Source organism: Rhizomucor pusillus, assembly GCF_041956525.1.
Source record: "Rhizomucor pusillus strain CBS 183.67 unplaced genomic scaffold VTP01scaffold_4, whole genome shotgun sequence".
NCBI lineage: Eukaryota > Fungi > Mucoromycota > Mucoromycetes > Mucorales > Lichtheimiaceae > Rhizomucor > Rhizomucor pusillus.
Window position 1 is genome coordinate 1,325,359 of NW_027192146.1, and position 23,563 is coordinate 1,348,921.

General features: G+C 45.7%; 10 protein-coding genes across 10 annotated transcripts; 4 read left to right on the forward strand and 6 right to left on the reverse strand.

The window, feature by feature from the left end:
- Positions 1–7: 7 nt before the first annotated feature.
- On the forward strand, positions 8–1,713 carry VTP01DRAFT_7838 (uncharacterized protein; the record flags this gene model as incomplete). The annotated part of the gene is made up of 2 exons (XM_069386893.1): positions 8–250; positions 316–1,713. The coding sequence occupies 2 exons, from the start codon at positions 8–10 to the stop codon at positions 1,711–1,713; spliced, it is 1,641 nt and encodes a 546-aa protein (XP_069242303.1).
- A 78-nt stretch (positions 1,714–1,791) lies between these two features.
- VTP01DRAFT_7839 (uncharacterized protein) lies at positions 1,792–2,639 on the reverse strand (the record flags this gene model as incomplete). Its single annotated transcript, XM_069386894.1, has 2 exons — positions 1,792–2,564; positions 2,624–2,639. The coding sequence occupies 2 exons, from the start codon at positions 2,637–2,639 to the stop codon at positions 1,792–1,794; spliced, it is 789 nt and encodes a 262-aa protein (XP_069242304.1).
- Positions 2,640–2,746: 107 nt separating this feature from the next.
- VTP01DRAFT_7840 (uncharacterized protein) lies at positions 2,747–3,474 on the reverse strand (the record flags this gene model as incomplete). The annotated part of the gene is made up of 3 exons (XM_069386896.1): positions 2,747–3,076; positions 3,150–3,284; positions 3,364–3,474. The coding sequence occupies 3 exons, from the start codon at positions 3,472–3,474 to the stop codon at positions 2,747–2,749; spliced, it is 576 nt and encodes a 191-aa protein (XP_069242305.1).
- Positions 3,475–4,191: 717 nt separating this feature from the next.
- Positions 4,192–4,788, reverse strand: VTP01DRAFT_7841 (uncharacterized protein; the record flags this gene model as incomplete). The annotated part of the gene is made up of 3 exons (XM_069386897.1): positions 4,192–4,281; positions 4,349–4,438; positions 4,495–4,788. The coding sequence occupies 3 exons, from the start codon at positions 4,786–4,788 to the stop codon at positions 4,192–4,194; spliced, it is 474 nt and encodes a 157-aa protein (XP_069242306.1).
- Positions 4,789–5,189: 401 nt separating this feature from the next.
- On the forward strand, positions 5,190–6,393 carry VTP01DRAFT_7842 (uncharacterized protein; the record flags this gene model as incomplete). The annotated part of the gene is made up of 4 exons (XM_069386898.1): positions 5,190–5,340; positions 5,401–5,607; positions 5,672–6,090; positions 6,151–6,393. The coding sequence occupies 4 exons, from the start codon at positions 5,190–5,192 to the stop codon at positions 6,391–6,393; spliced, it is 1,020 nt and encodes a 339-aa protein (XP_069242307.1).
- A 641-nt stretch (positions 6,394–7,034) lies between these two features.
- Positions 7,035–11,780, forward strand: VTP01DRAFT_7843 (uncharacterized protein; the record flags this gene model as incomplete). Its single annotated transcript, XM_069386899.1, has 15 exons — positions 7,035–7,967; positions 8,024–8,050; positions 8,114–8,930; positions 8,999–9,081; positions 9,138–9,315; positions 9,379–9,440; positions 9,507–9,565; positions 9,627–9,739; positions 9,797–9,873; positions 9,934–10,143; positions 10,205–10,280; positions 10,344–10,512; positions 10,574–10,929; positions 10,997–11,097; positions 11,166–11,780. The coding sequence occupies 15 exons, from the start codon at positions 7,035–7,037 to the stop codon at positions 11,778–11,780; spliced, it is 3,876 nt and encodes a 1,291-aa protein (XP_069242308.1).
- A 1,922-nt stretch (positions 11,781–13,702) lies between these two features.
- On the reverse strand, positions 13,703–14,068 carry VTP01DRAFT_7844 (uncharacterized protein; the record flags this gene model as incomplete). The annotated part of the gene is made up of 2 exons (XM_069386900.1): positions 13,703–13,927; positions 14,027–14,068. 2 exons carry the CDS (start codon positions 14,066–14,068, stop codon positions 13,703–13,705), a joined length of 267 nt encoding a protein of 88 aa, XP_069242309.1.
- A 182-nt stretch (positions 14,069–14,250) lies between these two features.
- VTP01DRAFT_7845 (uncharacterized protein) lies at positions 14,251–15,573 on the reverse strand (the record flags this gene model as incomplete). Its single annotated transcript, XM_069386901.1, has 4 exons — positions 14,251–14,721; positions 14,791–15,299; positions 15,380–15,439; positions 15,513–15,573. 4 exons carry the CDS (start codon positions 15,571–15,573, stop codon positions 14,251–14,253), a joined length of 1,101 nt encoding a protein of 366 aa, XP_069242310.1.
- A 1,155-nt stretch (positions 15,574–16,728) lies between these two features.
- VTP01DRAFT_7846 (uncharacterized protein) lies at positions 16,729–20,739 on the forward strand (the record flags this gene model as incomplete). Its single annotated transcript, XM_069386902.1, has 14 exons — positions 16,729–16,960; positions 17,160–17,352; positions 17,430–17,570; positions 17,660–17,776; positions 17,878–17,911; positions 17,983–18,099; positions 18,150–18,248; positions 18,309–18,511; positions 18,570–18,658; positions 18,727–20,084; positions 20,148–20,219; positions 20,293–20,374; positions 20,444–20,551; positions 20,618–20,739. The coding sequence occupies 14 exons, from the start codon at positions 16,729–16,731 to the stop codon at positions 20,737–20,739; spliced, it is 2,967 nt and encodes a 988-aa protein (XP_069242311.1).
- A 153-nt stretch (positions 20,740–20,892) lies between these two features.
- VTP01DRAFT_7847 (uncharacterized protein) lies at positions 20,893–23,401 on the reverse strand (the record flags this gene model as incomplete). Its single annotated transcript, XM_069386903.1, has 9 exons — positions 20,893–20,981; positions 21,046–21,160; positions 21,228–21,289; positions 21,352–21,499; positions 21,569–21,712; positions 21,776–22,008; positions 22,072–22,273; positions 22,335–23,234; positions 23,309–23,401. The coding sequence occupies 9 exons, from the start codon at positions 23,399–23,401 to the stop codon at positions 20,893–20,895; spliced, it is 1,986 nt and encodes a 661-aa protein (XP_069242312.1).
- Between the last annotated feature and the right edge of the window lie 162 nt (positions 23,402–23,563).

The window sequence follows — 23,563 nt, forward strand, 5'->3', positions numbered from 1 at the left end:
AACCGCAATGTCAGAAGACAACGACCGATCCAACAAGCGAGCTAGAACTAGCGACGATTTATATGCAAAGTTCCACGAAGGTTTATTCGAGACTTCTTCACTCGAGAGCATACGCAAATCCTTTATGGAATCCAAACCATACCTGCATTGCAAAATAGAGAAACTCATCAATGACGATCTACTGCGACGTGTCCGCAAAGAGATCTTTGACAATTTGCATTTCACACTGAAAGAGACTGATATCTACAAGGTATTTGTTAAGCGAAGTATAAGCAACTGTAGTAAAAGGATCAATGTACTCATCGATAATACAAGGTACATCAAACGGGCGATTTGGCAAATATGGACGGTCTCCCGGCCGAAGAGTTGAAGCAACTTTCCAGCTTGTTTGAACTTCGAAATGCATTGTATTCGCAAGAGTTTCGCGACTTTATCTCGTCCGTCACAGACTCTGGTCCACTATCTGGTTCGAAAACAGACATGAGTATCAACAACTACAAGGAAGGATGCCACTTGCTCAACCACGACGATGTGATTGGCACTCGTCGTGTTTCGTATATTTTATACTTGACCGATCCTGACGAAGCCTGGGATCCCAAATACGGTGGTGCGTTGGAACTGTATCCAGTTGTTGAAAAGGGAACACCGGATGTTGAGCCTAGCGTGGTGATCCCGCCCCAGTGGAACCAGTTTGTCATGTTTACAGTGCAGCCCGGCCACTCGTTCCACTCTGTTGAGGAAGTTGTGCCGGAAGGTAAACCGAGATTGAGTATCTCTGGCTGGTTCCATATCCCTCAGGAAGGGGAGCCTGGCTACAAGGCCGAGAAGGAAGTGACCCAATCCAAGTCGTCTCTCGAGCAACTGCAAGAGACTGACTCGAGCGAAAAGTTTGTACACTACTCTGCGTGGTTGGAGGAACAGCCAAATGGATTGACCGAGGACGATTTACGCGAGTTGGCTACGTGGATTAACCCGCACTATCTCAAGATGGATGTACTGGAGCAGGTCTCAGATAGATTTGCAGACGAGTCGGCTGTTCAGCTCAAAGATATCCTTAACAAGGAGTACTTTGAAAAGTTGCAAGCGCTGGCGACACGGTTGGATAAAGAGCAGTTCCAGCAGGGAGTGATGGCACCACACGGCACAGGTGTAAATGATGAATGGAGTGTACACGGCCCGCCACATCGATGCCGTTACTTGACGCTCAAGGATACTGTGAAGAGCAGCGAGAATCCATTTGCAGACCTGAAATCGAAATTCGAGACCGAAACGTTCAGACGATGGCTCGCGATCGTGTCCCAGCTTGTTCCACAAGGCTACCGTGGTCAGGTACGACGCTTCCGTCCTGGACACGATTATACCTTGGCAACCACAAACACTCGTGGCCAGGGGGTGCTTGATCTGACATTCTGCATGGCTACTGCGCCTGGCAGTGAACAGTGGGAAAGTGGAGAGTGTGGTGGATATGAGTGCTACATGGCACCTCACGACGATGAGGAGGATCCGGCAACGTACAAAGCGGCTGATGAGGAGGGCGCATTGTTGACCATGACGGCCGGATCCAACGAGTTGTCTTTGGTTCTTCGAGATGAAGGAGTAATGCGGTTTATCAAATATGTGAGTGCACGGGCACCGGGGTCACGATGGGATGTTGCATTTGAATATGATCTTCCAGAGGAAACAGAAGACAAGGATGAAAAGAAAAACGAATAAATTAAAAAGGTTTATCGATGGGAGGACAAAAGGAAAAAACTTTCTATTGCTGTTTAGGAGCTGGAGTAGTGTTGTCTCTTATTGTTTAAAGTACTCGTTGGCCTCAAAGTATGACTGCAATCCACCAACATCTATCCGTCCAGAGATTGGGTATGTTGCGACTTTGAAGCGAGGGTACAAGTATGTGAGGAACTTGCCGGTCGCGTCGAATGTCTCCTTTGGCTGGCCTTGGCACGCAGCAATGAACTCGTCGAGCAGCGGCAAGGACTTTGGGTCAAACACGTAAAAGCACGGGCAGGCAGAGCGGGAGGATGTTTCGGACGGATCAGGTTTCTCCAAAAAGTTGGTCATGACACCGTTGCTGTCAGTTTCGACAATACCGTGCTTGTGGACAAGATGCTCAGGTACGGGATAGGTAGTGACCATGCATTGTCCGGGCGTAATTTTGTGCAGCAAGTCCTGCAGCGAGAAATCCTTCAGGAACAGTGTATCTCCCCCGATGACAAGCACCGTTTCCCTTTCAAGTCCAAAGTGCTTAATGCCAAATTTGATGTCAGGCACTGCACCCAGCCGGGTCTCGTTCGTAAGCGTGCCGTCGCTGACGATCCGGTCCTTTGGCACGTTGTTGCGTTCAGCCCATCCGCAGAATGCGTCGTAGGTGGCGCCGTTGCATACAATGTAAATGTCGTTAATGTTGTGTTTTGAGAAGAGCTCGAGCCAGTGCGTGATGAGCGCATCCCGATCGCCGAGTGGTAGCAGTGCCTTGGGCACGCCAAGCAGGTGCTTGTGTTCAGAGGATGCCTCGAGGTCTCGCTGCAACCGAGTGCCGTAACCGGCACCGAGAATCAGTACTTTACAACGTGTTCATGAGCGTGTCGTTCCTTTTCCATAATATTTTTATATATCCAACCTTTCAAGTCGACCATCAGAAAGTGGAGGAGGACGAAAGTTGTGGGGCGATCTCTGATCACCTCCGCACACCAACAAAGTTTATACACGAAAAACCGAACTTGAGTGTTTTTATTTCAGTTCCTCAGAAAAATGAGGAAAAATGGAAAAGCTGATGACGAGTTTTACACGATGGATATTCTTGAATATTCCTTGTTTGTTGTTTATTTTGATATATCATTACTGTCGAATAGAGCAAAAGGAGGAAATGGAGCAAAAGGAAAAGCAAGAGCGAGTGAGCATGAGCACGGGCGGAGGTGATGCATCCGAATATAGCACTTACGTAGCCAACGGAGATCAAGTAGTCTGCTAAACCTTCAACGACCTTGGTGCATTGTCCAGGCTGGATGCCTTCGGTGTACACACCCACCAAAATAGCCTGGTTGGTCTTCACAATGCAAACACCATCGGCTCCCTGCAGCGTTCAACATGTAAGTTTCCAAAAAACCGAATTTCTGCCTGCCACAGCTGCTGCTGCGTATGCATACCTTCTTGCCGTAGATTGAACGGTCGTCGGCTCTAAGGGTCAAGTACTTTACACCGTTCACATGGACACCGGAAGCTTGCACCTGGTCTGCGTTGGTGAAGCCATTCTTGAGTTCTTGGATTTCATTGGAAGAAAGCTAAAGAAAGGAGAGGTTGAGAGTTTAGCAAGGTCGACGATAAAGTAAGACGCGAGAGGTACATTAGGAGATGACTTACAGAGAATCCCGGTGAAACGGCCCACTGACCGCCGTTGAGGCCATAGATGGCGGCCTTGCTAACATGGCCGGTACCAACAAGGTTGCTGTCGACGTATTGCTGCCAGGACATTGCTCAGATGGTATAAAGGGAAAAAAAGAGAGAGAGGGACGACGTCTGACCTGTGATGCAAACGGCGCGACACCCACTTTTGAGTATCGGGGTTCGGCCGGTGAATTCTGCGGCGGACGGGCTGGGACACGCGAAGCATTGCACGAGGTGCCCCGGCGTCCACGAGCATAACTCCAATCTACTACCACGCGTGCACACACACCGACAGGTATACACGAGGAATGCATAGCTTAGGGTGCAGACTGGTAATATTTTGTTAAGCAAAGGATGGAGCAGCGTGATCCAAAAGCTCCATGTGTACTAGCTTTTTGCCCCTGAAAGTAGTAATAGATAGGTCTTGATCAACGCTCTGTTTTTCTGCTTTCCCCGTGCTACGTCAGACTACCTTTTCCCAATATGCTACAGCTGTCAAAGATGTAGCATGTTCCGGAAAACGTCTGGTTCCAGGAGCAGCAATTGGAAGATCATTAACATTTCTAGCGGAGAAAAACGGGTGCTGTTGTCCATTGACAGTTTGACAGCTGGTAAGCCTAGACGAAGTTTCTATTTACATTGCTTGGGGTAGAATAAAGGAGCTGAAAAATATATACATCATGCGTGTATATGTTTGTATGAAGAATGATACATATGATAATAATAAAATATGGAAGACGCTTGGAGTCGGGGGTATCCATGCTACAGTATGCGTGATGACTGCAAGAGATAAGCTTGGTGGAACTATGCATTTGGTGAACTGCTGCTGTCTAAATGCGGATCCCAGTAGGCTTCTGCAGGAATAATCCCGTCCACGACAGGCAGACCCATATTCTAAGTAGAGTAGATTAATTATTCTCTATCCTACATGCATACTATCTCTACTCGATGTTAACATTACCTTTTGTTTCTTTTTTAGGATCAGATGGCATCTTAATCCCTGCAACTTCTCTTCAAGCTCTCCAAGGAGGTTTGGATGTTTCCTAGCGAGCTAATCATCGATAATGTGAGATGTTGCTATGCAATCAATGACAAATATGTTTTTACCTCTATCAGGCGTTTCATGGAACATCCAAGGAAAGGTTCAAGGGACTTATCAAATGCAGAAACATGCCGGACGATGTCGTCATCTTGATACACGGTCATATCCAGTCTCAACGAAGAGTTGTATTGTTCAACAAACGATTTGCAGTGATTGCAATACGCTGCTGCACCGAGCACTTCTCTGCTCTGATCTCTCGATGCAAACACGATCTTGCCCCTGCAAACTCCACATGTCTTGTGTTCCATTTCACGGAACATCGCTTCAAGAATCGTGCAGTTGTTGAGAACTGTTCCCATGGTGAAATATTCCGAATAAAGAGAATCAAGATCTTTACTGTGGAGAGAGCATCAATGCACGGTGATATCCACAAGACACAACATACGCGCGCGCTCTTTTCAAAAAAGGAAGGTGGATCAAAGCCGACGTTATGTCTTGTTCAATGTGCGTGTGAGTGATTGCAACAGACGACATCGTGACCGTAGAAAAGAAGTTTGCTTGTTGTCACCATGTATCTATGTTTTCTATTTTTAAACCAACAACTAGAAACACAAGTAGCAGCATCTATCGTCTCTCTCAATGCATTACATACGAATTAGTTATTTTCTTTTTTAAATTTTCCGAGAGCTATTAAAGAAAACCCGGCTAGAGTTCCTTGTTGAGATCTTTTTCCTCACATTCCTTTCTTACACACCCTTTCATGGCTATTGGACATCATCAGCAGCAGCGGCACACAAGACTTTTCGGGGGCAGCCTTTCATTTGCTGTCGAGCGCTCTGGATTTACAACCGCCGCTAATTTGACCGTACCGACAGTGCTTGCGAAATGCGAGCAAGAAATCAGACGCAGAGGTGCCGATAAATCAAATACTTTTGCAGTAATAGATCTTGTGTATTAATTATACATTCCAGGACTTAGCGTGGAAGGCATCTTTCGACACTCGGGCTCTTCAGCACTCATGGACAAATTACAGGAGCAGTTCGAAGCATGCAAAAGTAACATTGACCTCAGTCAGATACCCATCCACGCTGTTGCTGGGCTATTCAAACGCTACCTTCGTCTCCTACCCGAGGCTGTGATCCCAGCAACTTACCAGTCTACAATGCTGAACGCATACGGTAAATATAATTTCTTGCGTTGTTTTGTGTTTCTGCCTGCTCAACGCGACCTCGCATATCACAGATGACAGAGAGGACAGAGCGAGCAGGGTGCATCGACTCATTGATCTCTGCCAGGCATTGCCCCGTGAATATCGAGATTTGCTGTACTACGTACTGGAGTTAGCGCATGACATCAGCCAACATTGCATAGTCAACAAGATGACCGCGACGAACCTGGCAATCATATTCGCTCCTACGTGCGTTCACTTGGATGGCACAACGCAACTTTTGCCAGCAATGGCTGCGGCTGCCGTGCCACCCCAGCCTGGTTCCTTGGGCATCAAGGCGCGTCGTATATTGCTCAGCATGGTGCAGCGGCGCAAGCAATTAATGTACAAACCCCAAGAACTCTTGCAGCACGATATCGTACGGCGAAATACACTCTGGAATCAGATATTCGAAGACCTGATCCTCACCCCACCCTCAACTTATCGGTCAATGGTATGCCTTCCTTGTTGTCTGGATTGTTTGTATGCTTGCCGACACTCAACAACTTTGCAGGATACTGGACCTCTACTGCTGCCGTGTCGATTGCAGCTAAGCCTGTCGAACTCATATGAGCCAAGAGAGGAGGCAGCAACGATGCTCGATCGCGAGCCTGGATGGTTACTCGGAGAACAGGATTTTCTCAAAGTAATCAGTCGGAAAGACTTTCCATCAAACATTGCTACAAAGCCAGTGACGACATTGTCAACAACAGACAAGTCCAATTATTTAACGCAATATTCTCGAGCGCAACGCTGATCCAACAATAGAAGAAGAAAAGAGAAAGAACTAGAAGGATAGAAAGCATTATTCGAATCCGGTACATATTTAGCATTTTTAATCTGTGCATATCTTTTGAGTACTACACTACCACATACGTAATGATGATAATATATACATAAGAGTAATAATATAACATGTAGTTTGGGTTAAATAGGAAGAAGGAACACGAGAATTTAGTGCTAATTTAATGAGGTGCTCAAGGCATTACGTTGGTGCTACATAATGTCTTTGAGGACTACTACCACTACTACGCTGCAGCAAGTCTCCTTAAGCCTGTCCACGGAGTACTGCAAAGGTCTGTGCATGCGCCAAATAGGCAGTGCTAAATATATAACCGCATGAACGTAATGCATAGGAAATTTGAGAGGTCCAGTGACTTATACGGCTGATAAATGGCAGCCAATTTTTTGTAACCCAATGACAGCTTTCCTATTCGGCGCGCGCAATGCATGATGAAAGACAAAAAGAACAATGGTGATATGTTAAATCAAGCGCCGCCCGCCGTTTTGCCATGATGCTTGTCGAAAAAGGGAGAGCGCACATTTTTTTCTTCTTCTTTTACTCGTTCTCTCTTTACGCCTTTCTCCAGCACCGTATCGCTTGGCGACGTTTCCGCCATGACAACACCTATTGGCGACTCTGCCGACTATTTTAAACAAAGGCACAGACCGGCCAACGTGCCGCCGAGCATAGACGTGAGCAGCAGCACCGCCGCTGAGAGCCACTATACGCCAACGCACAACGACGAAGGTACCTCCTACCCAATGTCGCCAGAATCCCCCGAGAGTCGAAGACCTCAGGCACTCAATCGCCGCCCGCCCACGGCTGCATTTCCTTCATTTGACGCTCGCAACCAGTGGCACCGCGTGGTTGATCGCCTCAAGCATCAGACTGATGGAGGTGGTATAGCTGATAGCCGGAGTTCCAGCCAACAGGATATTCCCCGTCTTGGACGACGGCCACGGCCGCTTAGCCGACGCCAAGAAATAATAGATGGCTCATCAAATGTAGCAGAAGATACATCATCTGGGGAGGAAGCTTACGAAATGACTACGCCGCAAACAAACGATGACGACGCTCTGCCTTCGCCCCACGATTTGGAGATGGATAGGCAGCCCACACTTGCAGAGATCGACGACAGCGATCGAAATTATTTCAAGCATCCTTTTCAGTCGAAACCCGAAGATGAGGCTAAAAAATCCCAGGCTGCGGATGGCGGAGCAGCACCGGCGGTTGCCGCACCATCATCGTCATCATCAGCAGCAGCACCGGTACCGGTGCCTTCATCGTCAACGTCTTCGTCGTCATCGTCATCATCGTCGTCTCAAGCAAGCGAGAATGAGTATCGACAGCGAGAAGGAAAAGGATTCGCACACCGTCAATGGATGAAAACTCTGGATAAAGTGCGACTTATTTCCAACATACACAGCCTACCCAACCATCCTAAGGAAGTCGAGTCTGAAGTTACAACCTCGCTTGCTCCGTACTACCCGCCGCTTTTCGAACCGCCTTTCATTGCCTTATCGTACGACAACTCAAAACGCAAACTGGTAAATACAACTGCCAAGTTTGAGTATGAGTTTGTTACTAAACGAAGGAAATGTAGCCTCCTATTTTGTTGGGCTTGCTTTCGGTAAGGGCTAGGAAAACGTTATCTCGTATAGGAGAATGCGCTTCATTAAATAATCAATTAAAGGTTGCAGTGACAGATTCGGAGTCCACAACGATATTCGGTATCACACAGCTCGTGTTCAGGGTCGAATTGCAGTATGGTGACATAAAGTGGGTTATTCGTAAGACAATGGCCGATTTCGTGGCGTTGCACTATCGTCTAAAAGTCAAGTCCCAGTTCGACTACGTCCCCGCACCTCCACCGTTCCCTAACCAGCTGCAGAATATCATTCAAACGGCCCGTCATGGTATCGGCATGGACAACGAGGAAGAGCTTGACGGCGAAGAACGAAAGAAAGCCGCCTTAAATCGAAGAAAAGCCTTGACAAAATACCTTAAACAATTGCTTCAGAAAGCACACATGCTTGTTAGCTACGACATTTGCGAATTCCTTGAGATATCAGCTATCAGTATCGTGCAGGATATGGGATGGAAGGGCAAAGAGGGCTATCTGGAGAACCGCGTCCGCTTCGTAAGCAGACATCTTTGCCACACTCTCAAAACGCAATCCTGGACGAGAGAATGGGTCATTTTACGTGACTCTTACATTGCATTTTTGGCAGACATTGCATCCACTTCTCCAACAGACGTTTTCTTGCTGGACAAGAGTTTCCAATTCAGCAACCAGACACCCGGCATCTTTGGCAAATATCATCATCATATTACATTGCAGAATCGCTTCCGCAAAATCACAATCAAGGGCAGCAGACGACAAGTTGAAGAATGGATGAACGGTATCAGAAAAGTGCAGCAGGAAAGTCCCTGGGTGAAAACACAGCGGTTTAATTCCTTTGCACCGATCCGCCACAACGCCAAAGTCAAGTGGTTCGTTGATGCAGAAGGTAATAGAAACACCGTTGATAAGAATCCCTCATATCTTGGCTAAATTACTATCTTGTACCCACGTTAGATCATTTCAACGCTGTCGCTGAAGCTATCCTTTCTGCAAAATCTGAAATCTACATTGCAGATTGGTGGCTCTCACCAGAACTGGTAAGCCATAGCGAAGCCTGCATGGTAGGATTCGATCTTTATTTCTCTTCTTCCAGTATCTCCGGCGACCGCCAGCAAAGAACGAAGAATTCCGCATTGATCGGTTGCTTCAGCGCAAAGCCCGCGAAGGAGTCATGATTTACATTGTTGTCTATAAGGAAATGCAGGTTGCCTTGACGATCGATTCTGCGCACACTAAACAATGGCTGCAGAGCATGCATCCGAATATTATTGGTAAGAGACAGAAGCAGCAACTGGCTCTAACATGCCAGTGATACTCATGCAAAATTTGACAAGTGCAACGGTCTCCTGATCACAGGTCGATCGACAACACTGTACTTTTTTGGTCGCATCACGAGGTAACACGAGACACATCGTGATAGAAGGGGCAGCAAAGGCCAAGTTACACTAACTTTATTCCATAGAAAATCGTCGTCGTCGATAATCGTTTAGCATTCATTGGTGGTTTGGATCTCTGCTATGGGTATGGAAACAGTCGGCAACAATGGAAACGAAAGTAGCTCATTTTAAACATTTCATCATAGTCGCTGGGATACACATGCCCATCGTCTTGCCGATTATCCGGCAGACGGACATGAATACGAAATGATACCCGGCCAAGACTATTCTAATCCACGCGTCAAAGATTTCGCGAATGGTAAAAGTGAAAAATGTGCTTGGAATAATATGATAACGTATTTAGGACTTTAATTAGTGACACAATACGATCAGACGCTCGTGAACCGAGAAGTTACACCAAGAATGCCCTGGCACGATGTTACCATCGGTGTGGTAAGCCAAGAGACAAAATTTCGGGATAGCACTGCAAACGATGCTTAAATGATCCCGTAGGTCGGTCCAATAGCAAGAGATGTAGCTCGTCACTTTATTCAGAGATGGAACTTTTTGAAAGCAAGTAAAGGCATGCATCGTCCCAGCGTTCCGTTTTTGATGCCAAAGGGTGAATACGTCGCTGCCAGAGACGAAAGCAAATTCAAGGGATCGTGCCGAGTTCAGCTTTTACGCAGCTCGGCAGAGTGGAGCTCTGGTATAGAACGCGAGGTACACTACACACGTATTCGTTCATGATTATGTTAAATCTAATTTTCAGCCCTTCGCGCAGCATTCTATATATAATGCTTACATGGAATGCATCAGCAAAGCCAAACACTTCATCTACATTGAAAATCAGTTCTTCAGTAAGTATTTTAGGTGTTTGAATTTGGGTGATGGAGTGTTTTCTTGACTATTGCTGTTACTAGTTAGTGCAACGCAGCAAGATAAGCTGCTCCGCAACAAGATTGCCCAAGCTATGGTGGAACGCATCAAGCGCGCACATCAAGCTGGTGAAAAATTCAAGATATTCATTTTAATTCCTCTAATTCCTGCCTTCGAAGGAGACTTGGCTTCAAGCGAAGGTTATTCAGCCCGGTAAGGCTTCTATAGAACGACTACTCACTTTGCAGATGTTTCTGACTTTTTGTTTAAACAGTAATGTAATGCATTTTGAGTACGTCTCGATCTCCCGCGGTGGATTCTCGATCGTGGAAAAACTGCAAGAAGCTGGCATCAATCCTTCGGATTACATTGGATGGTACAGTCTTCGAAACTGGGACAGGCTTGCACCCAGAGACGCAAGTAAAAAGTCCAGGGACGAAATGTCGAAAAAGGCAGACAGCGGTGCCCAGTTCCGCGAAGGGGACAAGTCGTCGTCTGGATCCAATCGATCAGACTGCAACAGCATCGAGGACCTGACGGACGAGGATCCTAATCACTTTGTGAGCGAATTGATCTATATCCACGACAAGCTCCTTATTGTGGACGATCGACTGGTTATCATCGGTTCAGGTAAACTGTCCTCTTCGCACTTTGTTTTCCTACAATGATTGATTTATCATTATTTTCTGGTCTTTAGCCAACGTAAATGACAGATCCATGCTTGGTAACCGTGACTCTGAAGTTGGAATGTTAATTGAAGATACAGATCTCATCCCATCCTATATGGATGGTAAAGAGGTAGGCCTGCGATATTTTATTCCGCTTTATATATTTCATTGCTGTGCTAATATTTTTTTTTGCTACAGTACAAGGCCGCAAAGTTTGCTAATACTCTACGATTACAGTTGTGGAAGGAACATCTCGGTTTGTTAGACTTTACGGATTGGCCGAAATTGTTGGAATCCAACAATGAAATGCCTACCAACCCGTTCAGAGACCCTGGCAACGGCTGCTTATCATCTGAATCACCAGCAGCAGATAGCGAGGATGTCATCAAAGCCATCGAGGCAGACCAACCTGATCAAGTACTTGACCACTCTAGACGCTCTAGACGTCAGGATGACAAGGAGGAGCAGCGTTTGCTAGCCGCCAAGGCGCTCGATCCACTTTTGGACCACTGCTACTATAATATTTGGCGCAAGACAGCTGACACGAACTCTGTAATATACCGTGAACTGTTCCAATGCGTTCCGGATGATACCGTACATACATTCGAACAGCACCGGCAGTTCATTCCGGATACATCTAGTATACCACACGGCCACATTGCCAAACCCGATCTCACAAGCAAGCAAATCCTCGAGAAACTATCCAAGATCCGCGGCCATCTGGTCATGTTCCCGCTCGACTATCTAAAAGATGAGAATATGTTGGGCTCATCTATTCGTGAAACAGTAGTTCCTATGGTCATATTTACATAAATAATAGTTTTCCTCTTCTTTTTTCTTCGTCTTTTAACTACTATTATGATGATAACAAGATTACAGGTTGTGTGTCTATCTGGATACACCTTCAGTTTTCTCTGCTTAGTATTACCGGGACTCGGAAGAATAGAACTCAACCATTCACCATTCTAGGTCGAGATATGCAAGTAGATAGTTGAGCGAAACTGTAATTTTAAACCGTGGATCCTATATCCATATATTTAAATATATGGATATTTCAAATATATGTTATGCAAGCGAGAGAGATAATTTTCAGTAGCCAGCATCTTACTACTTCGGCTAACCGTTTTTGCTGTCCTATTTTTAATTTAGTCGTCAGCGCCAGGACAAGGTTGTAGAATGAATAAAACTGCACTTGCGTTCATTTCTTACTTGAAAAAATATATTTGACGCTGTTGGATGCTTAGAATTTGTGACAGGCATTCTTTCGTTTGTAAAGCTATAAACGACGCACATTCAGAAACTGTCGCGTAGACAGATATACCGAATAGGTATAAAAGTTTCTTCAGAAAGTACTACGCTAAAGGGTTCATTGCAGTGGCAAGACGACCCTTTTTAGGTATGTTCACGTTCTTTTCTTTAGGACATACAACAAAGTAAACAACTGCCAACGGTGTAGCAAAGTAGCACGGCCAGATCTGAGTTTATTCAAAGATCGAATCAAGAGGAGCTTACTGATCGTTGAAGGAACAAGATCAAAGTCAATACAGGCAGAATTACAAGACAGGACGAACATCACTAGCTAAAGTCAAGAGACTAAAAACTGACCGTCTTCTACGACCAAAAGGATCAAAGACTCGTCAGCCAAACATCCACCGCACACCCAAAGGACCAAAGGCCCATTTTCATATTCATTTTCATTATTAATTTCAAGCTAACGTGCTGAAAACCTGCAAGCCAGAGCCAAAGTAGCTTGCAGGGAACGAAACGCTTAACTCCCACTACAAACCCCACGATGACGGCAATGAAAGGCCAGGCTCTTCCTCCAGTGTGCAGCCAGTGGACCACAGACCATCCTCGGAAGAGCCAATGTCAAAAGGGCAATTACAGATGTAGTGGGCCCACCCACCCGGCCAAGAGATAATGAAAGGGATAAAGAAGCAGAAAAAAGGGCGCGAGGAATGCCTCCCTTTTATACGTTTTACTGGGTTTGATCCGACGGAACAGCCCTTCCGAGCTGTGTCTAGACTCCGTCAAACTTTTTAATCTAACTCGACGAAAAATCGACCGTATGAGACGAGGCGAGTTTCCATGGAATCCTTGAAATCTGAAGAAACGGAATTCAAGACAAAAGATAGTCGCTCACATATAAAAGTACCAAGTGAGGTTTTGAGGGTATACGAAGCAAGAAAAAAGCTGGACAAATCCGGCAACTGGGTAATTTACAATAGCAACATGCAAGTTACACAGCATTCACAGCATAAAGCATCCAAAGGAAAGGACTAGAGACACGTGCATTTTATACAGAAGACAATAGAAGAAAGGGGACAAGAACGACATTGCGAAAATCCCAGGAAAATACTTTCATCAAGAAAGGAGACATGGCGATGGTGGATATTCATTTCGAAGGGTCAATTATCATACGTAGATGACGCCATATGAGCTGTTGAGTGAGTGAACTTTACCAATCGCAAGAACAATATCTTGTCTGCATACAGTATTAGTTTTTGCAATGAAAGCAGTTTGTCCAATACTATAGAAGTTCCCCATTTCTTGTTGGTCGTATCATAGATTTGAATGATGCTAATATTACTTCTTGCATCGTCTGTGTCCGTCATGTAGATTTTCCGTTCCTCGTTTGCGCATGAAATCAATTTTTCATAATAGAGGAAGTGCATAGATCCACGAACGACCCAGTACTGTAACTCCAAATTTCATTCGGTCGTGTCTCCTTTGACTCAGGGAGCGGCAAGGAAGTAGATGGATTCGACGTACTGTATCCCGGACAATCCTGCTTCGTCGACCACGTCCAACGGATACTTGCTTGTAAGGATATCCGGGTTAGAGAAAGGCGAGACAGGTGGTATATTGTCAATCGCGTGGACAGCAACAGTGAACAGCATGAAGGCTACAATAGCCATTGAATTTCTCAAAGGTTTAGTCCATCTTATCGGTATAATAAGCTGAAAGTAGCATACAAATTAGCCGATTCAAGTCAATTTTTTTCCATAAATACGATGTATAATTACCTGTTTTTCCCTACCTCAAGTTTTAAGACGAACGTGAGAATAGCCCCAGATACTTATAAAGCTAGGATGCTCCATTCGTCTGGTGCAGCTGCTAGTAAAAGCAATATATGTTAAGTGGCGTCAAACAAACAGCCTCAATGCAAAATGCATTTGCTCGGAATGCTTCTTTTTGTTTCTTTGGAATATTATTAGATGATAACCACACGAAACAAGAACAATCAAATGGAATCTTTTACATAACAGCTATGGGGAACAATCTAGTTACTGCGGATTCCGGCCGAAACGTTTTGTACAGTTTCCAGGTAAACGCGAAGCGCCTCTGGGTCAACGGTAGGCAAGATACCGTGTCCCAAATTAGCAATATGTTTGCTATCTTTGCCGAATCTTTTAACCATGTTTGTTGCCGTTTCTCTGATGGCATCAAAGCCGCCGTACAGAACAGATGGGTCCATGTTTCCTTGCAGAACAACCTTGTCCTTGGTGACTTTGCGTGCGTATTCTGGATCAATAGTCCAATCAAGGGATACGACCTCGTATCCAATATCTGTCAAGTCTTCCAATGCGAACCAGGCACCCTTTGCAAAAATGGTCATTGGTACGCTGGGGAGATCACGTGCGGCTAACTGTTCTTTGACTCTGGCGGCAATCTGTTCAATGTATGGCAGTGAATGCGCCCGGAAATCGTGCGGTGCCAATTCTCCAGCCCATGAATCGAACACTTGCAATAACTAGAAGAGCGAAAAATAAAGTGTGGTTATTAAAGTGGTTTGAAAGCAAGTAAAATATCTAATCCGTACCTGTGCTCCTGCTTCAACCTGTCCGACCAAGAACTCAACGGCGACGTCTGTAATTCTTTGCAACAATTCATGCGATTCTTTGGGGTATTTCCAGAGCCAGCTCTTGGCCTTGGACAGCGTCTTGCTGCCACCTCCTTCAATCATGTATGCCATCAATGTCCACGGAGCGCCAATGAAGCCGTACAGTGGAACTCGACCATCCAGTTTGTGTCGCGTCAATGTAATCGCTTTATATACATAGCCGAGTTCCTTTTCAACATCAATGTTCATTTTCAGCCGCTTCATGTCAGCCGGTTCAACGAGAGGATCTGTGAAGACAGGGCCGCGACCTTCGACCATTTCAACCTCGAGACCCAATGCTTGTGGGATAACCAGAATATCGGAAAAGATGATGGAGCCATCCAAGAGGCTTCCATACCTGTCAATTGGCTGCAAAGTCAGTTCGCAAGCAAGTTCGGGAGTGCGGCAGATTTCAAAAAAGCTGTGGTGCTTTCGTAGTTCTCGAAATTCTGCCAAAAAAGTTTGTAAACATTCACGAATGGTATAATTCCATTGTGTAAGCAAATAATTTTTTGTGTGTCCGTCGTACCTGGCAAGTACCGGCCAGCTTGTCTCATAATCCACACCGGCACGCGCTCCACCTGTTCTCCTAGAGCGATCGCAACCGATCGGTGCTCAGAAGCGCACTCTTTTCTCATGTCACTCGTCACTACAGCCAGTACCTCGAGCTGCGCGGAGCAGCAGGTCATTCTTCAAAGGAGGGAATGAATGTTTGGTTGACATTGGCGGCAAAACAGAAAGGAGAATCCTACAATCGGTAATTACCCCGACTGCTTTGAGATCGGCGGGGTTTCCAAGCATACACATATACAGTTTTTCATGTGTCAAAAGCTCCTCTCCCTCCTGTCTCGTCAATGGAATTTTTTTTATTCCACAAACTACATAGCCGTACATGCATGTTAGTTATTTAAATCACTGTGAAGGTTCTCCTTGGATAATTGTCGTAGCATACGGTGCGGATCTTCCTGTGTTATCTTGCTATATTTGCTGTTGGCCATGATAAAATATGGCGCAACATTGGCCTTGCTATCACATTTACTTTAGGACGCAGACCTTGATGCATTGACGTTGAGTTGTTTTCCTTAATTGATCGTCCATTGATGTATACACGTATGTCAGAACCAACATCTTTACATAGAATATATTCCGGTGACAAAATGGCATATCGTCAGTCAGTCAGTCATGCCCTGAATTTGATTTTGGCCACCCTGTAAAAGTCAGGCACATTCGTTTATTACGTCGGGTTTCCATGCTTGTGGCAAAACCGGAATTGTCCCCAAGATCAAGAGAGCTGTGATACAACTTTTTCTTATTATGCCTCCACAAACATGTAAATGATTGATGCATGAATAAATGCACATGCGGGAGAGGAATAGGAAAAAAAAAGACGAGAAGAGAACACTGTGGATGGTAAGACTCACAGGCTGGGAGAGACCTTGTCTCTAAAGAAAATAAAGAAAGGGAAAAAAGGACTATACATTCCCATCCCGATCCAGTTTACATTCCTAGCTGATGGTTGCTGCGTTAACCCGCGCTTTCTCTCTTTACAACGTGATTGTAAAAAACGATAGGACACGCGCCGCTGGCTCACGCACGCACGTACGCTGCTGTGCATCCCCTCTCTCTTTCTTTTTTCTTTTTCCTTCGTGCACACATACACACCCTCTCTCGCTCACTGACTGTTTTTAGCTCCCTCCTCCCCTCAGCGTGTTTTAATATCCGAGGGCTTCGCATCATTTTGCGATTATTCCCTGAGCATCCGGTTCACTTATTACTATCGAAACCTTGCTTTTTTCCGATCACTTGAATTCCCAGGTCCTTGCAGCTTCTCTTTGCTTTTTCCCTTTCCTCTTACTTTACTAGATTCCATCATTCGTCATGCCTACCTTCAATCCACCCATCATCCCTATAGCTTCTCCTGCACCACAGCGAAGAATCATTGTCAAACCGCCTGCATCCCCTAGCAACAATAATCAACGTCAGCATTACGGCCAGAACCTCCAGCCTCCACCACCTACATTTAGTCCAACGAGTGTCACCTCGCCTGGCAAGCGGCGCAAAGAAGTCGGCGATTATTGGCTAGGTAAAACACTAGGCAAAGGCTCGTCAGGTACACACAATATATACACATACATTATATACATATTCGCCCCCACACCGCCCCGCTACCCTCCAAACAAACAATCAAGAGAAAGAGACTGTGTGTGTCTGGATGTATTGGCGGAGCGGGCGGGAGAGCGAGAGCGCATTTGGGGAAAGATATGAAATATGTGCGACAAACAGGTTGACTGACACTGTTCTCATTCAAGGGCGTGTAAAGCTCGGTATCCACAAAGTTTCCGGCGAGAAAGTTGCTATCAAGATCATTTCAAAATCTCACCTCGCGTCCAATGCTTCCGTTGAACGGGCTGTCAAGCGCGAAATTGCGGTCATGAAGCTGATCCACCATCCCAACATTATGAGTCTCTTGGACGTCATTGATCTGTCTGATTCGCCCAACCTGTGCGTATTCGTTGATACTTTGGAGGGTTTACGCTAACGAGTATTAACCACGTTGGCCCATTTTTCTTGGAACCCAGGTATTTAGTGCTGGAATATGTGCAAGGCGGAGAATTATTCGAATACCTCGTGTCTCAGGGCAGATTGCCGGAACATGAAGCCCGCAAATACTTTCAGCAGATCATTTTTGGCCTCGACTATTGCCATCGACATTTAATATGGTAAATATCGTCTTCCCTTCCCTCTCTCCCAAATGCACGTGTATTCTTTTGCCAGAGTCTCAAGCTAGGCTAATCTTCGTGCGGGATAGCCATCGAGATTTAAAACCCGAGAATCTATTGCTGGACAAGGACAAGAATATCAAAATTGCAGACTTTGGTATGGCTTCACTCCAACCTACCGGGTCTCTTTTGGAAACGAGTTGCGGGTAGGTCGATGTTCTTATATATATAAATATATATATATATATATATGCAGAGTCCATTACATCCGGCAATTATTTACCGTGTCTTTTCCCTCCAATGCAAGATCACCGCACTATGCAAGTCCGGAAATTGTAACTGTAAGATATTATTGTTGCTGCGTTGCCCCTTGGATAACAAGACCTCTAAATACTTTTTGAAAAATGAATAGGGAGTCCCGTACAATGGGTCGGCATCTGATATATGGTCTTGCGGTATTATACTCTATGCCCTTCTTTGTGGGCATTTGCCATTCGATGACGATAATATTCGCGAACTGCTCAACAAGGTACATCAACAGCTCAGCAAAAGAGGGCAATTGCATTAAAATATCAGTAGGTCAAGATTGGGAAATACAAAATGCCTGACCATATATCCGAGAGTGCTCGAGACTTGATTCAAAAGATCCTTGTTATCCAGCCGGAGAAGAGATTCACGGTTAGTACCAAATAAAAAAAACGACAGCACATGTTTTGCTAAATCAGCAGCACTTGCAAGATGAAGCAAGTGCAGGAACACCCGTGGTTTAATGAGGAACCAGCACCGAATCCATCCATCTTGCCAGATCCTCCAAGCGCCAGCGAAATTGGTCGACCAGTATCGGATGCTTCTGAAATTGACGAGCGGCTGCTAGAAACATTAAAAGTATTATGGACGGATTTGACCACGGAGCAAGTCATTGATGCCTTGCTGAACGATGAGTAAGATAGCCATCATTATTGCTTAAATTCATTAGCAAATTACTAACCATTGCGTCAGATATAACATGCAAAAAGTGACATATGTTTTGCTTCAGCGCCATGCAAACAGTTACTGGCAACATGATCACGAAGAGGAAACCCCTGTGGGTAAGTAAAGCAAGCAAGCATGCCTCGCAAACTGGATGTCCAATCCAAACATTGCATTTTTGAATTAGCCTCTCCAGCCAAGCGAAGACGGCCGGCGACGATATGCGTGGCACCAAACAAGGCACCTTTGGCGGGACTCGATGATATGATGCACAAGATTGCCGAGAAAGAAGAACAGTCGACCTCGTTTGCTGCTGCCATGTCTCCCGGACCACAAAGACACTCGCTGCAGCCGCAACAGTTCCCTCGGCACAATAGTCCTAGTCACTTGCAGCCAATTAGAACAGAAGAGAAAGATGCGCCGGAAGAGGATACACCACCGCCCGTGCCTCCAAAGCCTATTGTAATACGCGGTGACCTCGGCTACGAGAAATCACGAGTAGACCTCTCACGAGTAAGCAAATCACCGCGACCGCCGAGTCAATGGCCGTACGCAGTGCAGCATCCGCACCAGCGACAGGAAACCGTGTGGCGCCATCAGAACGCAGCGGGTGGTGGATCGCCTTCAATGCATCGCCGCGCAGTAAATAGGTCAGCACAGCAACAAATGCCTGTTAAGCGATACGGAATGTATCATATGGACCCTCAATATTCTCCTATGCAACATCAACAGCAACCGCAAATACATCTGCCTTATCCTCCTCCTCCGACTTCTTCACAGCATTATCCAAACAGCCCCCAGCAACATTTACATCCCCAACCGCAGGTACAACCGCATCAATACTATGCCTATGCCTATCCTCCTCAGTTCCAGCAACAGCACCAACCACCACCACCGCAACAACACCAACAGCAACATATGCACATTGCTCACATGCTATCACCCCGGGTTCCCGTCAGCCATGCTATGCGTAGTTCACCGTTCCATCCGCGAGGCTACGAAGCAGCGTATGCATCATCTTCCTGCCACCATCCTCCTCCTCCAACTTCTCATCAACAACAGCGACATCATTTAAGGCAGCCATCGGCCGCCAGCTATGCCCAATACACCCAAGCACCAGCACCAGCACCGCAGTACTCTCCAGATATCCGTTTACATCACCAGGACATTGGCACCCCGTCATCCTCCAAGGTGAACAAATTCAAGCATCTGCTGCAAAGGAGCAGGGTGGAGCCGATGCTCAAATCGCCCAAAGCATCCCACCGGCTATCCATGCCTCCACCTGTCCAACACGACATGATGGTCGACTATCATGCCCAGTTTGAGCAGCAGCAGCAACAGCAGCAACCAGGCTCCCCATACACCATCGCTTCCTCGTCCTCAAGGAAAAACAATGTGCCGTCACATCCTCTGATGCAAAACGTGTCAGCGTCGCTTGCGTGCCAGCCACGGACAGCACATTCATCGCGGCACGTAACAACGTCAGCTGGTAGTCCACGGTTATCGTCGTGGTTACCCGGCCTGTTCCACTTTAAACAGCCGAGGGTTCGTGCGCTGCTGCAGATGACGCGATCAATAGGTTTTAAATGCTAAAATGCTTCTTTTTAGGTATGTTCCATCGATTGCGCTGCGAGAGATGAACGTGAAGCTATTGGAAAAATTAGCCAGGTGCTAGAAGAGGTACACAACCATCTCCCTTGAACTAGTAAATTTAAGATGCTCAGTTTATTAACATATGCATACCTCCTTCCAGTGCATGGATGGTATGATTATAGAGAGGCAGGATAGCGATGGTCACATTCGACGCAAGGGCGAAATGACGTTACCTGGAAACGGTAAGGATGCATTAATCGTTGTCTCTCCCCCGAAATATAGCACACTCAAGCGTTCATTTTGGTTGGCAGATACAACAACGAAACCGATCCATCTACGCTTCAAACTAGATGTTAGCATACCGCCCCAGCCTTTAAATAAGCCACGGACTGTCCGTGTGAGCTTTATCCAACAACAAGGTAAATTATAGATCCATGACTTATACAGAAAGCGGAATAGTGTATTCACATTTCTCTCTCCCACAGGCGATGCTGTTGCACTCATGACTGCTGTGCGGATGGTGGAGAGAGCGCTTCAAGCTTACGAGCAAGAAGCTAATTTAATTGCAACTGCTAATGGCTGGACCTTGCAACCAACATATAGTTAAAATAAGCACTGCCTTTAATGCTAAACGTTTTATATACGTATATATTTATATATATTGCTTGTTTATTTTTCGCAAATACTTCTCTCTCAAATACAACATGCAAAAGTCCATTTCCTATGTAAATTCTTTTTTTTTCGCAAATTCACCAAATTATTATTCCTTTGACAATGCTGCCAACTCTGCCAAGTTTGGTAACTCGGAACTGTCATCTTCATCAATGTTGACTTTGCTAACGCTGTTGTCTTCAAAGTGAAAAGAAAAATCTTTAGCAGAGGTATATCGCTGCTTTGGTTAGCTAGCACTTACCAATCGCTTGACCGACGATTTTGAGTTTCTTCTTTACCAAGGGCCATTGCACTCCATCCAATGTATCCAGCGCTAGAATGTATCTTACATTGACCGGTCCCACTCTGCCGAGTCGCTGCAAAAGTTTCGTTAAAACATCGTCCATGGTAGCAGAACCTATATATTCATAGTTTGCAACTTACGTGAGCGCGATCTTCTGCTTGCAACAGCTGCGACGGCGTCCAATACAATTCTGCAAATACGACTAGGAATCCTTTTGTGTCAGATAAACTGGAGTCATCGTTGCAAACTGTAAGGCGAAGTTACCTATATCGGCTGCACTCAAAGTCAAACCGACGCTTATCACTATGCTCATGATGGCAACTCTGACGTTGCCATCCGACTTTTGAAACTGTGAGCATAAATCTTGCCGTATATGTGGGTCTGTACTTCCATCAATACGTATGTATTCCACCTTAATAAGAAAGCCAATTCAATGTCAAGCCTATTGTTGACATGTGCCTTTCCTTTTTTCTTTGCTTACATCCCGCGCTTTCATGGTCTCCTCTATGGAATTCAGCATGTCCATGTGAAACGCAAATACAATCATCTTCTTGTCAGTGCTATCCAAGAGATCTTCCAGATACTCATTGATTGGGCCTTTCTTGGCCATACCAGACCGGATATACTTCGTCGTTAAAGTTAATATAGATAGGCGGGATGCATATTTTCTGTAGTAATCTAAATTTACCATATCCAGAAGCAGTTTCTGTTGCTGGAATCTCGCCTCGTCGGTCTGAGTTCTTGTCAACCTCGTGAGCTCCGCTCTGAATTGCTGCATGACACGCTTGTCTTTTTCGCTAATGTTCATCAGCACTGTCTGTCGTGTCTTTTCTGGTAACTCGAGACCAACGTCGGATTTCAGGCGTCGAAGCATGATGCATTTATCAAGGATATAGTGGAGTTCTGTCAGATTTGCAGCACCTACAGAGTGTATTCGATATCACAAGTGAAGATCCATGAATCATCTAAAAGGTAATTCATTACCTCTGTAGTCCATGCCAAACGGGCCAGGCTTCGCATTGCAGTATCTGCGGCCAAACTCTGTCAAGTTCTTGAAAAGCTTCGGTCTGATTGCTATGATTTGTGCATAAAGTTCGATCGGTTTGGCGAACGCCGGTGTGCCAGACAAGAGTATAGTCCGTTCCGATTTCTGAAGCAATGGGATAAGAGCCTTGCTGCGTTTTGTCTATAAATACACCAGGAATTGAGTTCAGTTGAGAGCTGCATATCCCAAGAAATGCTATTACCATTGGGTTTTTGAGATAATGGCTCTCATCACAAATGATTACTTTGTATGATTTGGCTTTTATGGTATCGACTTCCCGGGTTGCTAGGTCGTAACTGACGATGTGAAATCTCATTGTATTCGTTTTGAGCCGCTTGGCGTTGCCAGCAATGGTAGTCTTGCTTTCTTGGATACTTGTAACATCTGCGCCTTTGAATGATACATGTATCTCATCATCGGGTATTTCCAGCCATTGTTGAATTTCTGCTTTCCATGTGAGGCGCAAGGAAGAAGGGCAGACGATAAGAACCGGCCATTCATCCTTGTAAGCTCGCGCGATAGCAAGAGATTGGACTGTTTTGCCAAGGCCCATTTCGTCGCCCAAGAGCATACGTCCTCCACGTTTGATGGCTTCTGCTACGCCTTTACGCTGGAACTCCTTGAGTACTTGCCACAATTGACATGTTTCGATTTCATGCATTCTCGCTGCAGTGTCAAATGCATCCAATTTGAGTTCATTTTCCAATACTCGGACGACTGCGTCCGGCAAGGGCGTTACTTCTGTGCTAACTCGCGAGGTATTCAGCGACAACGCTTCAATTGCCTGTGTATATGAAGCTGTGGTGGCAGGAATGGTCCACACATATTTATCGGCATTCCACTTGCTACCGGGAATACTTCGAAGAATGGGTAGAAGGTGCTGGTTGTACCGCATTGATATGCTGATTTCATCCTGAGAATACAATGCAAACCTTATTTGCGTTTTCTGAAAGACTTGGTGTGAATTGTTGTCACTGGTCGCTGTTTCTGGACGGGTGTTGCTGCTCGTACTTGCAGCAGCAGGCGCAGTAGCACGAGGAGGAGCCGTCTTTTGGAGTGCAGGAGAATCCCACGCAAAGTACTTGCACCTTTGTGCTTTACACTATATGTGGTCCGTGATCACGATCCGTCAAATGAGTGATCATGCAAACGACGTTGCTCTGATTTTTTCTTTACCCTCCAGAACTGGCGACCCTTATTTGGACTGTCCTTTTTCACTGTCAATTGAATTGCTGGTTCATTGCATTTGCATAAGGGTGCTTCTGCCATTTCGGTTTCGTGTCAAAAGCGCAGGAAAAAGTAGGTAACACAACAATGACCGACCCGGAATCGGGAAAGACTTGCCGTAGCTTTTTGCTCACCCTGCCAGCCCGTCTATTTAAGCCCATTACGGCAATAGTTGATCAAAGTTTATACATATTCAAGGATCAT